The 16,342-nt window shown below is 43.1% G+C and overlaps 1 protein-coding gene across 9 annotated transcripts in view; it reads right to left on the bottom strand.

The window, feature by feature from the left end:
- Nucleotides 1-16,342, bottom strand: part of PFKP (phosphofructokinase, platelet) — a 295,600-nt gene that overhangs the window by 50,476 nt on the left and 228,782 nt on the right. For all 9 annotated transcript variants that reach the window (XR_003854471.1, XR_003854472.1, XM_029588549.1 and 6 more), the window contains exon 19: nt 3,709-3,820. Coding sequence is in view for 7 of the 9 variants with exons in the window: in XM_029588549.1 (XP_029444409.1) it covers nt 3,709-3,820 (112 nt within the window). In the remaining 2 variants the exon portion in view is untranslated. The remainder of the gene's footprint in view (nt 1-3,708; nt 3,821-16,342) is intronic.

The raw sequence follows: 16,342 nt of genomic DNA, 5'->3' as shown, positions 1-16,342 counted from the left end.
TAGCATCTATAAACTCTCTCAGTTGCACTGGATCAAAAAAAAGAAACCGTGAAGCATCCAAAGAAATAACACATTTACAAGGGTGACAAACAATACAGGTAGCCCCTAAAGAAAGCACTTCAGATCTCATGGCCAAAAAATTCCTTCTGCGGTCTTGCGTGACTCTGGCAATGTCCAAATTTTCTGACCTTTAAATAAAGCAACTTTATAGCAAAAATATAAACGAAAAATATTGATATGATCCTGCATGAAAACAAAAGTCATCAGTAAAATAGCATGACCCACCAAATTACCCTCTCCAGAGTTCTCTAGAAAGCTAGATAGATTAGCAGGAACCTCCGCCAGCTCAGTCTCAGAAACCTTTTTAGGCCTAGGCCTCCATGGGAGGCAGTGTGATCTCTGGAATTAACAAAACTTCCTTCACGTAAGAAGTGAAAAGTTCAACAGGTGAAGTCAAAGGGATCTGAGGAAAGTTAAGGACCTCAGGTTCAAAGACTTGAGAGAGTTCTCAATGTTTTTAATCCTTGGAGAGGTTGAAGATAAATCTTTAATCAAATTAAGATGCACCTCTCGCCCCTCCTCTAAAGATGACTCCACTTCAGACACCTTCTTTTCCACACTTGGTATTCGCTGTTCGCGAGTTTGAAATGTATTATGCAAGACTATAGTTAACACAACTAGAGATGACACTGACTTGTTAACAGACATTATATCTGTCTACAAACTTTCCAGTGTAATCACTGGGGTCTTTCAACGAAGGCTATAAAACAAAGACCAAGAGTAGAAAACATAGATTAAAGCGTTAAAGCCGAAGAATTTACTTCAGGTGTCCCGGCCAGCTTGGCAAACTGTACAGCAGTTTCCTCTACATCCCCTAGCATTCCCCAGCTCTCTTGTGACTCTCCCACCAAGTCCAGCTGCAAGGTTTGCTTCGTCTGAACAAGTAAAACATGGCCAGATGATGCAGTAGGGACCTCCGAAGTTCAAACATCCTCCAAAGAGTTGTTCACAAAGAGGGTAACACTGCTGGGAGGACGCAGTGTAAATCAGCACTCGGGGCCGAGAGAAACCTCAACAGCCAACAGACCAACATCCCCAGTTCCAGTCATGCCAGACTCCTCAACTGCTGCACAGGGATGTGCGTGTTCCAGCATCGTAGTTTGACAAAGGGTGGCTGACATTGCAGATGGCCTCCCCTTCTTTAGGCTCTCTTTTATTTCTCCATTAAGAAAAGAAAAAATTCAGGCAATATAGTATGGGGCAAACAGGAAAGCCATGGAAGTAGCTGAAGAACACATCTGCTCAGAAGCAGCCATCTTGAGTTCTCTCTGTTTGTTGTTATTTTAGGACAAGAAGTCAGAGCTTGTATTTATTTACTTATTAAAATATTTAGATGCTGCTGTTTCCAATGTTCAAAGCAGCTTACAACGGAACATTCATAAATAAAGTAAAACAATAACATAATACGAGTTTTTGGTTTTGGCCCAGAAGTTTCTTCCTGCTCCTTTTAGCATCCAGCAAAAGTGGAACCAAGGATAGCAGTCCCCTATTTTATATCCTCTCCTAGCTCACAGTCATTCACTGCAATGTCAGTCCTCAGCTCATGTGCTGGAACCCTGTAATCGAGGACTCTAAGTCTGGTCACAATAACTAATGCGCCATCTCCCCAGAGACACAAGCATTGCCTCTACAGCATTCCTAGCCCCGGCAGACCCATGGTACAGCATGCCTGAACGGTAAACTGAATCCCTGGCAGTGTGCAGCCCTGTCACTGAGCCGGCCCCGCCCCATTTCTTTTAACACCATTCTATTTAGCCCAATCCTGCAGCAACAGTCATTGGCCAGAAACTGAAGTCTGGACCACAGGTGTCTGCACTGCACAATGGTGGAGGTACCCTCCCCTCCTGGGGACTGGGAACGCTGCCTCCATGGCAATCTCAGCCCAACTGAAGGGCAGAAGTCAGGCTTGGGAATAGAATCCAAGTTGCTTCCACAGCAGCAAGCATTGTTGCCAAAGAATCAATTCTATCTATAATTTTTTTTAAATGTTTTCGGGCCATAGGGTAGAGGAAATCTGAGAGAACTAAGTGTTTTTGAAGGACCTGAGTATTTAAATTGCCCTGGCTCTTAAAATAGCTTTCAGTAGCCCTAGGGAGTGGGCCAAAACCCAAAAAGAACACTGTGCTGTTCTGATGTACAAGATGCACTCAACTTGTTAGAATTCTCTTATCATTACTCCTCTCTATGTTTTCAGATAAAAAATACATATGAAACTGATCCTGTTTTTATCTGCTTAACTGTAATACTGGGAGACCAAATTTACAGGAAACGAGTGAAAGAAAATATTGGTCCACTAAATTCATCCATCTTCAATCCAACCAAGCTTGGATAAATGTTTGTTTGTGATTGTTGTGAAGCAGCAAGAAATCCAAAGTATTTTCATAAGTATTAGATGGTCCAGAGTAAAAGGACACAATCGGAACAAACATCTAGATCAGCACATATAAATTAGAACATCAACAAATCTCAATATCTTCCGATATTAATGTCTAAAAGCTGACACTTTAATTTCAGTGTGTTTACTGAAGTAACTAAATTTGTCTCCATAGCCTAACCATTTCCACGGTATATGAAGGAACATTTCCTTCATATTAACTTAAACATCCTCTTTGGCTGACTTCTTATGCCATTTATAGTTCTAAAGCTAGTGAGACCTTTGAATAATCTTCTTTGATCTACTTGCATCACATGATCAGCTCTTGCGTCAGTCATCAGCTGAAAAGGTCTTGCAGAGCAGGTTAAGCCTTAGCTTCTTATTAATTCATTAAACCCTTCATATGTTTTCCCAACTCCATAGCAGTTTTTGACATATAGGGCCTGATTCTGAAAACACTTTGTGTGCAGAAACCTCTGGGGTAGATTTTAAAAAAGAGCGCGATCGCGTACTTTTGTTCGCGCAGCAGGCGCAAACAAAAGTATGCTGGATTTTATAAGATACGCGCATAGCCGACGCCACGACCCCGGTCCCGCCCCCGAAACGCCGCGTCATTTGGCCCCACCCCCAACACGCCCCCTTAAAAAACCCCGGGACTTACACGCGTCCTGGGGCTTGCGCGCGCCGCTGAGCCTATGCAAAATAGGCTCGGTGCGCACAGGGGGGGTTTGGGGTAGGTTTTCGGGGGGTACGCGCGTATCCCTTTGAAAATCTACCCCTCTATGTCTGCAATTTGCATGTAAAAGTATGCATGGAAAACTGATTTTGCACATACGTTTAAGCATATAGTAAGTAGGCATTCTTGAGGGTGGAGTTAGGGTGAGGGAAGGGGTTTATATGCATACTTTTGATTTTGGAAAATATGTGGGTAAATCTGCACAAAGTTGTACCTGCTCTTGAACAGGTGGTATCTTGTAAATGTAGCACAGTCTTCTACTCACAGCAACAAATTTTAAAAGCGGAATTATGTACATAAATCTGCTTTGAAAATTCAGGCTAAAGCCTAGGGGTAAAAAAAAGTACCCCAGACTTTAGCTCTCTGCATTGTTTACAATTATTTTCATGAAGTCCAAAACTCTGTTACCCTTTCTGAGATCTCAGGAGGCCTCTTTCAGGGATGAGGCTGCTTCAGCTGTCTGGGAATTGCAGGAGTCCACCAGCAGTGATGCTTTGGCACCTGATGAGCCAGTGCAATAGATTAAGGCTTTGCTTACCTGTTGCATGTGCCCTAGAACGTTCTTTCTGCAGTCAAACACTCCTTTCCCTTCTTCAGAATACAGCTGATAGATAAAATCAGTTGTGTAGTTTTCATTGGAATTTTCATTCCTGAAAAAATGGGACATTAGCAAGCAGTTTAAGAAACATTTTAGAGTCTGCAAATACACAAACTCATCTCCTGGCTGTACGCTGAATGTGTTTCTGCAAAGAAACCTGATGATCTCTGTAATAGCACCTTCTCATTAGTGCTAAATGGCTCTTAAGCTTTTGAAGCTTGAACATACTAACCGTTTATTATAAAATGTAATGCATTTAACATGTCTAAAAAAAATCTGACTGCAGATATGAAAAAATCCCCCAGGATCAACATTATGCAGACTACATTAACAGTCCTTGTACAAAGATGCTGCAACTGGACTAAAAGTTGACTCAAATATATTGTATAAATTTCCGTAACACAAATGTACTGCTATAACAAAACACTCACACTCCTCCAGCCATAAGCACATGCCTTCCCCCACCCACAGACCCATCTCTTGTACCCCCCACAACCCCGCCCCCACCGTTCTCTCTCCCCACCAGCTTGTTCTTTCTCCCCATCTCTATCCCTACCACCCTCAAACTCTTCACCCTTGCTCGTTTGGTCCTTTACCACCAGCAATATTGCACACTGCTGAGAACAGCTGTACAGCAAAGCTAGTGGAAAGAGGAGGAGAACAGAGGCCCATCAGCCACCAGAAACTTGTTCAGATGAGGAGTATGTATGGAAAACGCACAAAAACACAACTAAGGATTCAAGAGAGAAAAGGGGAGGGGTGAGAGTATTAGAGCAGTGGTATTATTTGAAGATTTATCCAAAATACTTATATTTTTTTTCCATCAGGAGTGTTTTATCAGTGTTTATTGATTGAAATCTTAAAACTGAAGCCCTCGACATACTGTATATTTTGCTTTTATCAAAAAAAGTGAAGTTACTAATTTAATATTTGATTTTTAAGTTAGCAGTAGGCAACCTTGATAAATTAATAATTCTAAAATGTTAACAAAATGTTACGGTTGTGGACTCCAGTGCAGTGGTGTAAGAACATAAGAACATGCCATACTGAGTCAGACCAAGGATCCATCAAGCCCAGCATCCTGTTTCCAACAGTGGCCAATCCAGGCCATAAGAACCTGGCAAGTATCCAAAAACTAAATTCCGTGTTACCGTTGCTAATAAGAGCAGTGGCTATTTTCTAAGTCTACTTAACTAATAGCAGGTAATAGACTTCTCCTCCAAGAACTTATCCAATCCTTTTTTAATCACAGCTATACTAACTGCACTAACCACATCCTCTGGCAACAAATTCCAGAGTTTAATTATGTGTTGAGTGAAAAAGAACTTTCTCCGATTAGTTTTAAATGTGCCACATACTAACTTCATGGAGTGCCCCCTAGTCTTTCTATTATCTGAAAAAGTAAATAACCGATTCACATCTACCCATTCTAGACCTCTCATGATTTTAAACACCTCTATCATATCCCCCCTCAGCAGTCTCTTCTCAAAGCTGAAAAGTCCTAACCTCTTTAGTCTTTCCTCATAGGGGAGCTGTTCCATTCCCCTTATCATTTTGGTCGCCCTTCTCTGTACCTTCTCCATCGCAATTATATCTTTTTTGAGATGCGGCAACCAGAATTGTACACAGTATTCAAGATGCGGTCTCACCATGAAGCGATACAGAGGCATTATGATATTTTCCGTTTTATTCATCATTCCCTTTCTAATAATTCCCAACATTCTGTTTGCTTTTTTGACTGCTGCAACACACTGAACAGACGATTTCAATGTGTTACCCACCATGACGCCTAGATCTCTTTCTTGGGTGGAAGCACCTAATATGGAACCTAACATTGTGTAACTATAGCATGGGTTATTTTTCCCCTATATGCATCACCTTGCACTTATCCATATTAAATTTCATCTGCCATTTGGATGCCCAATTTTCCAGTCTCACAAGGTCTTCCTGCAATTTATCACAATCTGATTGTGATTTAACTGCTCTGAACAATTTTGTATCATCTGCAAATATGATTAACTCACTCGTCGTATTTCTTTCCAGATCATTTATAAATATATTGAAAAGTAAGGGTCCCAATACAGATCCCTGAGGCACTCCACTGCCCACTCCCTTTCACTGAAAAAATTGTCCATTTAATCCTACTCTCTGTTTTCTGTCTTTTAGCCAGTTTGTAATCCACGAAAGGAAATCGTCACCTATCCCATGACGTTTTACTTTTCTTAGAAGCCTCTCATGAGGAACTTTGTCAAACGCCTTTAGAAAATCCAAGTACACTACATGTACCGGTTCACCTTTATCCACATGTTTATTAACTCCTTCAAAAAAGTGAAGCAGATTTGTGAGGCAAGACTTGCCTTGGGTAAAGCCATGCTGACTTTGTTCCATTAAACCATGTCTTTCTATATGTTCTGTGATTTTGATGTTTAGAACACTTTCCACTATTTTTCCTGGCACCAAAATCAGGCTAACCAGTCTGTAGTTTCCCGGATCACCCCTAGAGCCCTTTTTAAATATTGGGGTTACATTAGCTATCCGCCAGCCTTCATGTACATTGGATGATTTTAATGATAGATTACAAAATTTTACTAATAGGTCTGAAATTTCGTTTTTGAGTTCCTTCAGAACTCTGGAGTGTATACCATCCGGTCCAGGTGATTTACTACTAGGTTCACCGTGATTTGGTTCAGTCCATCTGAATCATTTACCCATGAAAACTTTCTCTGGAATGGATATCTCCCCAACATCCTCTTCAGTAAACACCAAAGCAAAGAAATTGTTTAATCTTTCTGCGATGGCCTTATCTTCTCTAAGTGCCCCTTTAACCCCTCGATCATCTAATGGTCCAACAGACTCCCTCACAGGCTTTCTGCTTCAGATATATTTTTAAAAGTTTTTACTGTAAGTTTTTGCCTCAACGGCCAACTCCTTTTCAAATTCTCTCTTAGCCTATCTTTTCAATGTCTTGCATTTAACTTGCCAACACTTATGCATTATCCTATTTTCTTCTGTTGGATCCTTCTTCCAATTTTTGAATGAAGATCTTTTGACTAAAATAGCTTCTTTCACCTCCCCTTTTAACCATGCCGGTAATCGTTTTGCCTTCTTTCCACCTTTCTTAATGTGTAGAATATATCTGGACTGTGTTTCTAGGATGGTATTTTTTAACAATGACCACGCCTCTTGCACATTTTTTACCTTTGTAGCTGCTCCTTTCAGTTTTTTTCTAACAATTTTTCTCATTTTATCAAAATTTCCCTTTTGAAAGTTTAGCACAAGAGCCGTGGATTTGCTTACTATCCCCCTTCCAGTCATTAATTCAAATTTGATCATATTATGATCACTATTGCAAGCAGCCCCACCACAGTTACCTCTCTCTCCAAATCCTGTGCTCCACTGAGAATTAGATCTAAAATTGCTCCCTCTCTTGTCGGTTCCTGAACCAATTGCTCCATAAAAATGTCATTTATTCCACCCAGGAACTTTATATCTCTAGCATGTACCGATGATACATTCACCCAGTCAATACTGGGGTAATTGAAGTCTCCCATTATTTAGATTTTTAGATTTATATTCCGCTTTTTGCACTTTTTTCAGCGCTTAAAGTGCATTACATTCAGATACTGGAGGCATTATTACTGCACTACCAATTTGGTTAGCTTCCCAAATTTCTCTTAGCATTTCATTGTCAGTCTCACCATCTTGACCAGGTGGACGGTAGTATACTCCTATCACTATAGTCTTCCCCGACACACAAGGGATTGCTACCCATAAAGATTCAATTGTGCATTTAGTCTCATGCAGGATGTTTATCCTGTTGGACTCTATGCCATTCCGGACATAAAGCGCCACATTGCCTCCCAGGTGCTCCTCTCTGTCATTACGATATAATTTGTACCCCGGTATAGCACTGTCCCAATGGTTGTCCTCCTTCCACCATGTCTCTGAGATGCCAATTAAGTCTATGTCATCAATCACTGCTATACATTCTAATTCTCCCATCTTACTTCTTATACTCCTGGCATTAGCATACAAACATTTCAAAGTTTGTTTTTTGTTTGTATTTTCATTCTGCGTTTTAATTGATAGGGATAAGTTAGAATATTTTAGCTCAGGTGAGTTTTTAGTTACAGGCACCTTTTGAACCGTCACACCAGTACACTGTGTGATAAATGCGAGTACCGTAGACCAAAACACCTTGAGATTGGAGCAGGTGAAAATCCGACGTGTCATGGTACCATCCACTTGGGCACATTTTGGGGCAGATTTTCAAAGGCTACGTGCATAAGCCAAGAAAATCTGCCCCTGCGCGCGCTGAGCCTATTTTGCATAGGCTCGGTGGTGCGCAGAAGCCCCGGGACGTGCGTATGTCCCGGGGCTTGCAAAAAGGGGCATGGCATAGGCGGGGGTGTGGCTGAAGCCTCCAGGCACAGCGGCAATTTGCCGCTGTGTCCGGGATCGCAGGCCGGCCATCGGCTGGAGCGCGTAAGCTACGCCTGCCGGGAGGCAGTCACAACTTACCTGACAAAGGTAAGGGAGGGTTCTAGGTAGGTCTGAAGGTGGAAGGCGGAAGGAAAGTTCCCTCCGAGGCCGCTCCGATTTCGGAGCGGCCTTGGAGGGAACGGAGGAAGGCTGCGCAGCTCGGTGCATGCACGTTGCACAATTGTGCACCCCCTTGCGCGCGCCGACCCTGGATTTTATAACATGCGAGCAGCAGCTCGAGCATGTTATAAAATTGGGCGTAGATTTGTTCACGCCGGGTTCTGCAAACAAATCTACACCCACATGCACCTTTTAAAATTTGGCCCTTTATGCACAATGAAGAAAACAGGAGTCGACCCAGTCGAAATCTGCGAACATCATCACAAATTGCAGTTCTCGGAGACCCACATCTTGAATGTGGGTGTGCAGAGTTTTGAAACAAGACAGTAAGTATGGTCCTGTGATTGGCTCATCTAATGCTGTGGACCAATAGGAGGCTAATGAATCCAGGTGGCATATTTGCTTATAGCTTTTGCCCAATTTGCCCCAGCCTGTTATAAAGTTACGGGAGTATGCCGTGTCGAACACAATCTTAGCAACAGAGGATTCTGATAGAAATGTCTCTCTTGCCCAATGGAAGGACTGTAAATAGTCGTGCGCTTGTAGGTAAGCAAAAAAGTGTCAGGATGGTATTTGAAAAGTTTGAGCCAATATAGAAAAATCGAGCACATTTGGAGCCTCAGCTTCATAAAGATGGTAGATGAACGGAAGTCCATTGCGGGCCCAGAAGCTGAAAATAGCACTGCAGTCATGTCCAGGTAAGAAATCCAGGTTTCCCAGTAAAGGGAGCAGCAGAGACGCAGTACCAGGCAAGCCCTTCAGATTATGTAACCACTTCCAGGCATGGGTAGAGCATCACTTTTGGAATATCCAAGCTGTGCAGGGTCATTGGGCGAGCCTGCAAGAGGACTAGGGGAGACTATGGAGCTTTCATCCGTCATCCGACCCGGGGGCTGTCATCCGTCATCCGACCCGGGGGCCAGCTTCACAATATAGTAACAACTAGTGAGCCAATGCCCCACAAAACGTAATTGACATGCAGCATTGTATAGTCGGAAGTCTGGCAAACCAAGACCCCCCCATTTCCCTGGAGCATTCAAGGGTCCGATAATTTATTCGTGCCCTCTTACCTGCCCAAATAAATATCTGGAAGGCAGACTGAAACCATTGTAAGTCTTTACCCAGAAGTCAGCAAGTGAGCATATGTAGCTTATACAGAAGTTTGGGGACAATCATCATTTTCAAAAGGGCACAGCGTCCAAATAATGATGGGGTAATGATTGCCATGCCGCTAACTGCGCCCCTATGTCTGCGAGTGCCTCCCTTATGTTCAACTCATAAAGAGCAGTGAAATCTCTGGGTATCCAGACCCCCAAATATTTGAGCTTATTTGAAGCCCAGGAGAAGGGAAACGTTCCCGTCCAGGTTTGTTGTAATTGGAGGTCTAATGCCACTGCTTCCGATTTAGAAAAGTTGATGGGTAACCACGCTATGTCATGAAATTGAGAAAACATTTTTATTATAACAGGAATACTACAGCGGGGACGGCCCACAAACAAAAGGATCTCGTGTTTTGTAATGTATTGCAGTGTTGTAAAAAACAGTTTATAATTGTCCTATATCTCAACTCTGCAGGAGTTGACTCAGCTGCATGGGCAATCCCACGGAGCCTACATTAACGACGGGCAGAAGTGTCTGGGTGGAACTAGCTGGAGCTTCACCTATACCAACCGTCATTCCCGCAGGTTGAGCCCTTGGTGTGGATGGCCAGCAGGACTTAGGTGGGTCCCAGGGGCAAGGAAAGGAAGAGTGTCCAAATGCAAACCAAAGTTGAGGCAGGCAGTAAACAAGGAAGTCCAGGGCACAAAGAAAGGTCAGTGCCAGCGGTAGAAGGCAGAATCCGAGAGATGAACCAAGGTCAGGACAGGCAGCAGACAGCAGTAGTCAGGTCCAAAGCCAGGGACAGTTCCAAGAAGCAATCAGAGGAGTCCGGGGCCAAGCCCATATCAACCAAGAAGTCAATCCAAAGAAGCAGGGAAGTGGCCATCTCTGGTGTTAAAAGCAGTCTTCCACTCATTTCCCTCCTGGATCCATATCAAATTATAAGCCCCCTGCAAATCAAGTTTTGTGAAGATGCAAGCCCCTCATATTCAGTTGAATAATTATGTAATAAGAGTTATCGTTTAGGCCACGATAGTCAATGTAGGCCTGAAGAGAGCCATCTTTCTTTCCTACGAAGAATCTATCCCCCGCATAGGAGGAAGAAGGAAGGATGAAGCCTCTTTCCAAGTTGTCATGAATATAACGTATCATTGCCTCGGTCTCCGGGGGGGGGGAGGGGGGGCAGGGAGTTGACACTGCCCTAGGGAGCATCTTCCTGGGTATCAGATCAATAGGGCAATTGAGGATCCGATGTGGGGGCAAGACTTTGACCTGGTTTTTTTCCCTAAAGACATTTACGAAGTCCCCATATTGGGCGGGCAAGCCTAGCATGGTGGGAGTGGTCCAACAGAGCTTGAGGGAAGGAACCAGGCTTCTGCTAATGCATTGTTCATGGCAGGCGGAACTCCACTTTGCCAGCTGTAATGCACCCCCCCCCCCCCCGTCAATCTGGGGCTGGCATTGGATCAGCCAGGGTAAGCCGAAGATTACGGCATTCGCTGCCTTAGGCAGTACATACAGGCAGATGGTTTCCTGTGGAAAAAACAGTATACATGAGAAGCAAAGTCATGGCCCAAGTAATTTGTCTTCACAAGGGTTCACCGGATACCAAGGATAAGGTGAGGGCTGTCTTCAAACATTCCGTGGAGATGCTGTGCTGGTTAACCACAGACTTGTCTATGAAATTTCCCATCGTGCCCTTGTCCAGGAGGGCTAGTAGTCATGAGCAACACCAAAGTACATACATAGGTATGTACTTCGGTGTTGCTCATGACTAAACACACTGGTAACAGGATCTGTGGGGAAGTTCTCACCCAGCTAGCTCATCCTTAATGGTCTCCGAGACACCTTGATGAAAAATGGCCCCAAGTTATCATCTCACCAATGCAGTTTAGCGGCTAAGGTCTGGAAGTGGACCGCATACCCCCCCCCCCCCCCCCCCCCCCCCAAGAGTCCTGACGGATCTGCAGAAGATTAGAAGTGGCTGAAGATGCTCGACTTGGTTCATCAAAAATGAGACAGAAGTCTCGGAGGAATCGGTCCAGATTCTCCAGAACTGGGTCTTCCCATTCCCACAGCAGGAAGACCCAAGCCAACAGGGATAATATGAATGTTACCTTGACCTTATCCATAGGGAAGAGAGCTGTTTGCAAGTTAAAGTGCATATGGCATTGGTTAATGAATCCTCGACATTCCAAGAGTCAACATGGTACCTGGGCGGTGGAGGAATTCGAGGCTGTGGCGGAGCTGTGGGTGCGGGAACCAATGGCTGTGTCGCTAATGGTGGTGCCAACTGGGTGGAGACAGCATCAATCCGAACTGCCAGCCTTTCTAAGACTCCAGTCAACTGGTCTAACACGTTCTGTTGTTCCTGGATCCGTTGTGCCATTCCTGCGATGGAATGGAGCGTGGCCAAATCTGCCGGGTCCATGGTCTCAGCAAACTGTTATGGTTGTGGACCCCTGCTTAGTGATGTAGTTGATTTAGCAGCACAGACAAACCCATAGGGCCTACATTGGGCATGGGACTAGCTGGAGCTTCACCTATACCAACCGTCATTCCTGCAGGTTGAGCCTTGGTACGGATGCCAGCAGGACATAGGTATGTCCCAGAGGCAAGGCAAGAGGGAATGTCCAGGTCCAAGCAAAGGTCGAGACAGGCAGTAAACAAGGAAGTCCAGGGCATGAAGCAAGGTCAGGACCAGCAGCAGAAGGCAGAATCTGAGAGAGGAACCAGGGTCAGGGCAGGTGGTAGGCAGCAGTAGTCTGGTACAAAGCCATGGTCAGGTCCAAAAACTGGTCAAAGGAGTCCAGGGCCAAGGCGAGGTCAATCAAGAAGTAAACCCAAAGAAACAGGGAGGGACAGGAGAGGAACAGAGGCAGGACACACAAGAAGACCAGAGACAGGAGAAGGAGCAGATGCCAGACAACCAAGGAGCTAGAACACAGGAGCAGGAAAGGGAAGCAGAAAGCACAGAGAAGAAACAAGAACATGCACCACATACTGAGAAGCAGACTACTCAGGAGACCTGTTGTCGAGGCACTGGCTAGTTGCAAGACACTACCTTATATGCCCCTGCAGGATTTGACATCATCAGCCAGTGCCACAGAAAGTCCCAGCTAGGGGCCTACAAATGTCACCCAAGTTTACAGGTCCTTGGAACAGCATGTTGCCAGAGTCGTTTAGGATCAGAGGCGAGGGGCTTACATGGGGGAGGTGGCTGGAGCCTAATACAAAAAGCTTACAAGTGAATTTTCAAAGGACTTACTCATATAAATGCAACATATTATTGTAGCAATTTTCAAACGCCCGCTTACATGGCTTAATGCATTTACACATGTAAAACAGAGTTTTAAGTATGTAAATGCTTTTGAAAATCATGTCCTTTATTAAAAAAAAAATGATGCTGTTAGATGAGTGCCTTAATAGCTTAGGAATGTTGGCCAGAGCAATGACTGATCATGCATATTTAGGGTCACTCCTTTGCTTCTTATTTGCCATGAGGAAATAGGAAGTGCAAGAATGACACTGGAAGCCAGGCCCAAGCACAAAAATGCCTAAGGTTCTTCATGTGTTATGTGTCAGTTCCTTTAAACCAGCCATATTCTGCTAATTATATAACTATTATTAAAGTCCCAAAAAGCAGGTTTGATTTGAAAGGATCATTTTAGCATGAAATGTTATATATGGGTCAGTGCATTTAAAACTCCAAAAAAGGTAAGAGTGCCTGTAGGTGAGATGTCAATACTGCCTTCTGGTATCATAAAACTGCTATATAATATGGAATCACCAAGTCACTGCCCTTTGATCAACATTGCCAGTAAAGTAATGAGTTGTAAACATGTACCTGGGAAAAAATGTCCGTGGGGGAAGTTCAATAATTTTGATATAAAAGTTCTTCAAAGCAATAGCAAAACAACCACCTCAAAAACAGAAGTGTATGGAAAAGGCACTGCTCTATAAACATTTAAAGAAATATAATTCTGCCCCTGAAGTAGGCACAATACTGTGTTTTGGTTTAAGTCAAACTTACTAGATGCAAATTGTACAGTGTACCACTTTGAACGCTGGTGGCAAGAAGTGTCCCTGTCCTGATCATCTGGAAAGCTACATAAGAACATAGGAACATAAGAAATTGCCATGCTGGGTCAGACCAAGGGTCCATCAAGCTCAGCATCCTATTTCCAACAGAGGCCAAACCAGGCCACAAGAACCTGGCAAGTACCCAAACACTAAGAAGATCCCATGTTACTGATGCCAGTAATAGCAAAGGCCATTCTCTAAGTCAGCTTGATTAATAGCCGTTAATGGTCTCCTCCAAGAACTTATCCAAACCTTTTTTTAAACCCAGCTACACTAACTGCACTAACCACATCCTCTGGCAAAAAATTCCAGAGCTTAATTGTGCGTTGAGTAAAAAAGAATTTTCTCCGATTAGTCTTAAATGTGCTACTTGCTAACTTCATGGAATGGCCCCTAGTCCTTCTATTATCCGAAAGTGTAAATAACCGATTCACATCTACTCATTCAAGACCTCTCATGATCTTAAAGACCTCTATCATATCCCCCCTCAGCCATCTCTTCTCCAAGCTGAACAGCCCTAACCTCTTCAGCCTTTCCTCATAGGGGAGCTGTTCCATCCCCTTTATCATTTTGGTTGCTCAACTTTAGTCACATATAGGGCAACCACTAACCTAGGCAAAAAATCAGTCCATTCTCGAAGGATTCAGTTATCCAGCAATAATCCCCATGAATTATTTCAAACCATTAAACAACTTACTAAAATAGTTATGGGGCAAAATCTAGTCCAAATTCTGTTCTGGCCCCCCATCAATGTGATAATTTTGCAACTTTTTCCTCAGACCAGATAGCTGACATTTAGAAACAATTCACTCCTAGTTGTGTAGATGACTGCCAAAGATAGGCTGGATAAGACAAAATGGGATCGATTTTCATTACAAACTGGACAAGAAATTCTCCAAGTAATCTCCAAAATGTCTTCCTGCTGTCTGAACCCTTGTTCCCCCATTCTATTAACAGCCATTCGGGAAGCCATCAGTGATCATGTCTCAAAGACTATAAATCTTTCTTTCACCGAGAGCATTTTACCTGTCCCTTTGAAATGTCTGTCCAAAAATCGAAAGTATATGTATAAATCCTTTCCCTCACCTCAACTCTGTCAATCCTTCTGATTTTTCTAACTATTGTCCCATCTCGTTTCTTCCATTTCTTGCCAAAATAATTGAAACAGTTGTATTTAATCCCTTTGAAACATGCGTAGAGCTAAAATCTGTTAGTCCTTTTTACCCACAGATTTTAGCCTGAATTTTCAAAGCGGATTTATGGACATAAATCCACTATGAAACTTTGTAGGTGTGTGCAGAAGCAGGTGCTGCAAAATTATGCCTGTATATCCATTCCCCCACCCCAGACTTGTCAATCATTCTGATTTTTTCTATCATCCAATCTCATCTTTTTGATTCCTTTACAAAATAATTTGAATTGTTGTATTTAATCAGTTAAATGATTTTCTTAACTAGCATTTTATCCTTCACCAACAGCAATTTGGTTTTCACAAGTCTTTCAACGCCAAAGCCTTATTATCAAGTCTTTATTCAATAAGGCATTGTTTCGATAGTGCTATGCGTTATGTCATGGTGCTTTTAGATAGTTCCACCACAGGAACTGTCTTAAATTAGTTTGATTCTTATCTTCTTCACCATTCACAACAAGTAAGAATTATGTCTTCACTGCCCTCATGGAAGCTTACCCTCTACCACAGTTTGCCAAGGCTCAGCCCTTTCTGCTGTCTTATTTAACATCTAAGTGCATTACTCTGCTAAACAATGCAAAGTAATGCACTAGGGATGCAAAACCCAAGGGGAAAGATATAGTATTGGAGATAAAATTCTTCTAAGCAGAAAGGAAGAGCGGGATTTAGGGGTAACATGAATTGAAAGTGAAGTATCAGGCTTAATTGGTTTGGGGTAGTAACCGCCACAACAAGCAAGCTACTCCCACACTTATTTGTTTACCCAGACTGTGCTACCATGTTGGTTGTTGCCTGAATGCAAATCCTCTTTTCCACATTTCCTCTTGCTGTTGAAGCATAGAGCAATGTTGGAGTCGCATTAACCGTGTGAACGTTTATTGAGTAAGGGTATTAATTACCAGGTAGTAGCTGTCATTCCTGCAAGCCACCCCCATACCTCTTCTCTTCATTCCCATCCTCCAGGCTTTATGGATCCACAGTGTTTATCCCACGCCCTTTTGAAATCCTTCACAGTTTTGGTCTTCACCACTTCCTCCGGAAGGGCGTTCCAGGCATCCACCGCCCTCTCCGTGAAGAAATACTTCCTGACATTGGTTCTGAGTCTTCCTCCCTAGAGTTTTAAATCATGACTCCTGGTTCTGCTGATTTTTTCCAACAGAAAAGGTTTGTCGTTGAGTTTAGATCACTAAAACCTTTCAAGTATCTGAACGTCTGTATCATATCACTCCTACTCCTCCTTTCCTCCAGGGTATACATATTTAGATTCTCTCCTCATAAGTCATTCGATGAAGACCATCCACCTTTTTGGTCGCCCTTCTCTGGACCGCCTCCATTAAGCTCCTGGAGTTGCAGTTTACTGATTTCAGGCACTTACAGTAAATTTGCTGGCTTTGTCAATATGAATGTTTGTACATCTTGATTTTATGCAAACGTTTTTTGTTCCCTGCTGCAAATATTGGAGCATGCAGGCTACATATCTTTTAAATATCTGCAACAAACTACTGCTGACCATCATGGGTCTTTGAACTGCAACCACAATTGACTGTTTTGAGTTCCAGATAAACTACTAGCATATATTTCTGCACACGCTATTTTAAA

This window comes from Rhinatrema bivittatum, chromosome 2, assembly GCF_901001135.1.
Source record: "Rhinatrema bivittatum chromosome 2, aRhiBiv1.1, whole genome shotgun sequence".
NCBI lineage: Eukaryota > Metazoa > Chordata > Amphibia > Gymnophiona > Rhinatrematidae > Rhinatrema > Rhinatrema bivittatum.
This window is presented reverse-complemented; position numbering and strand designations above follow the sequence as displayed.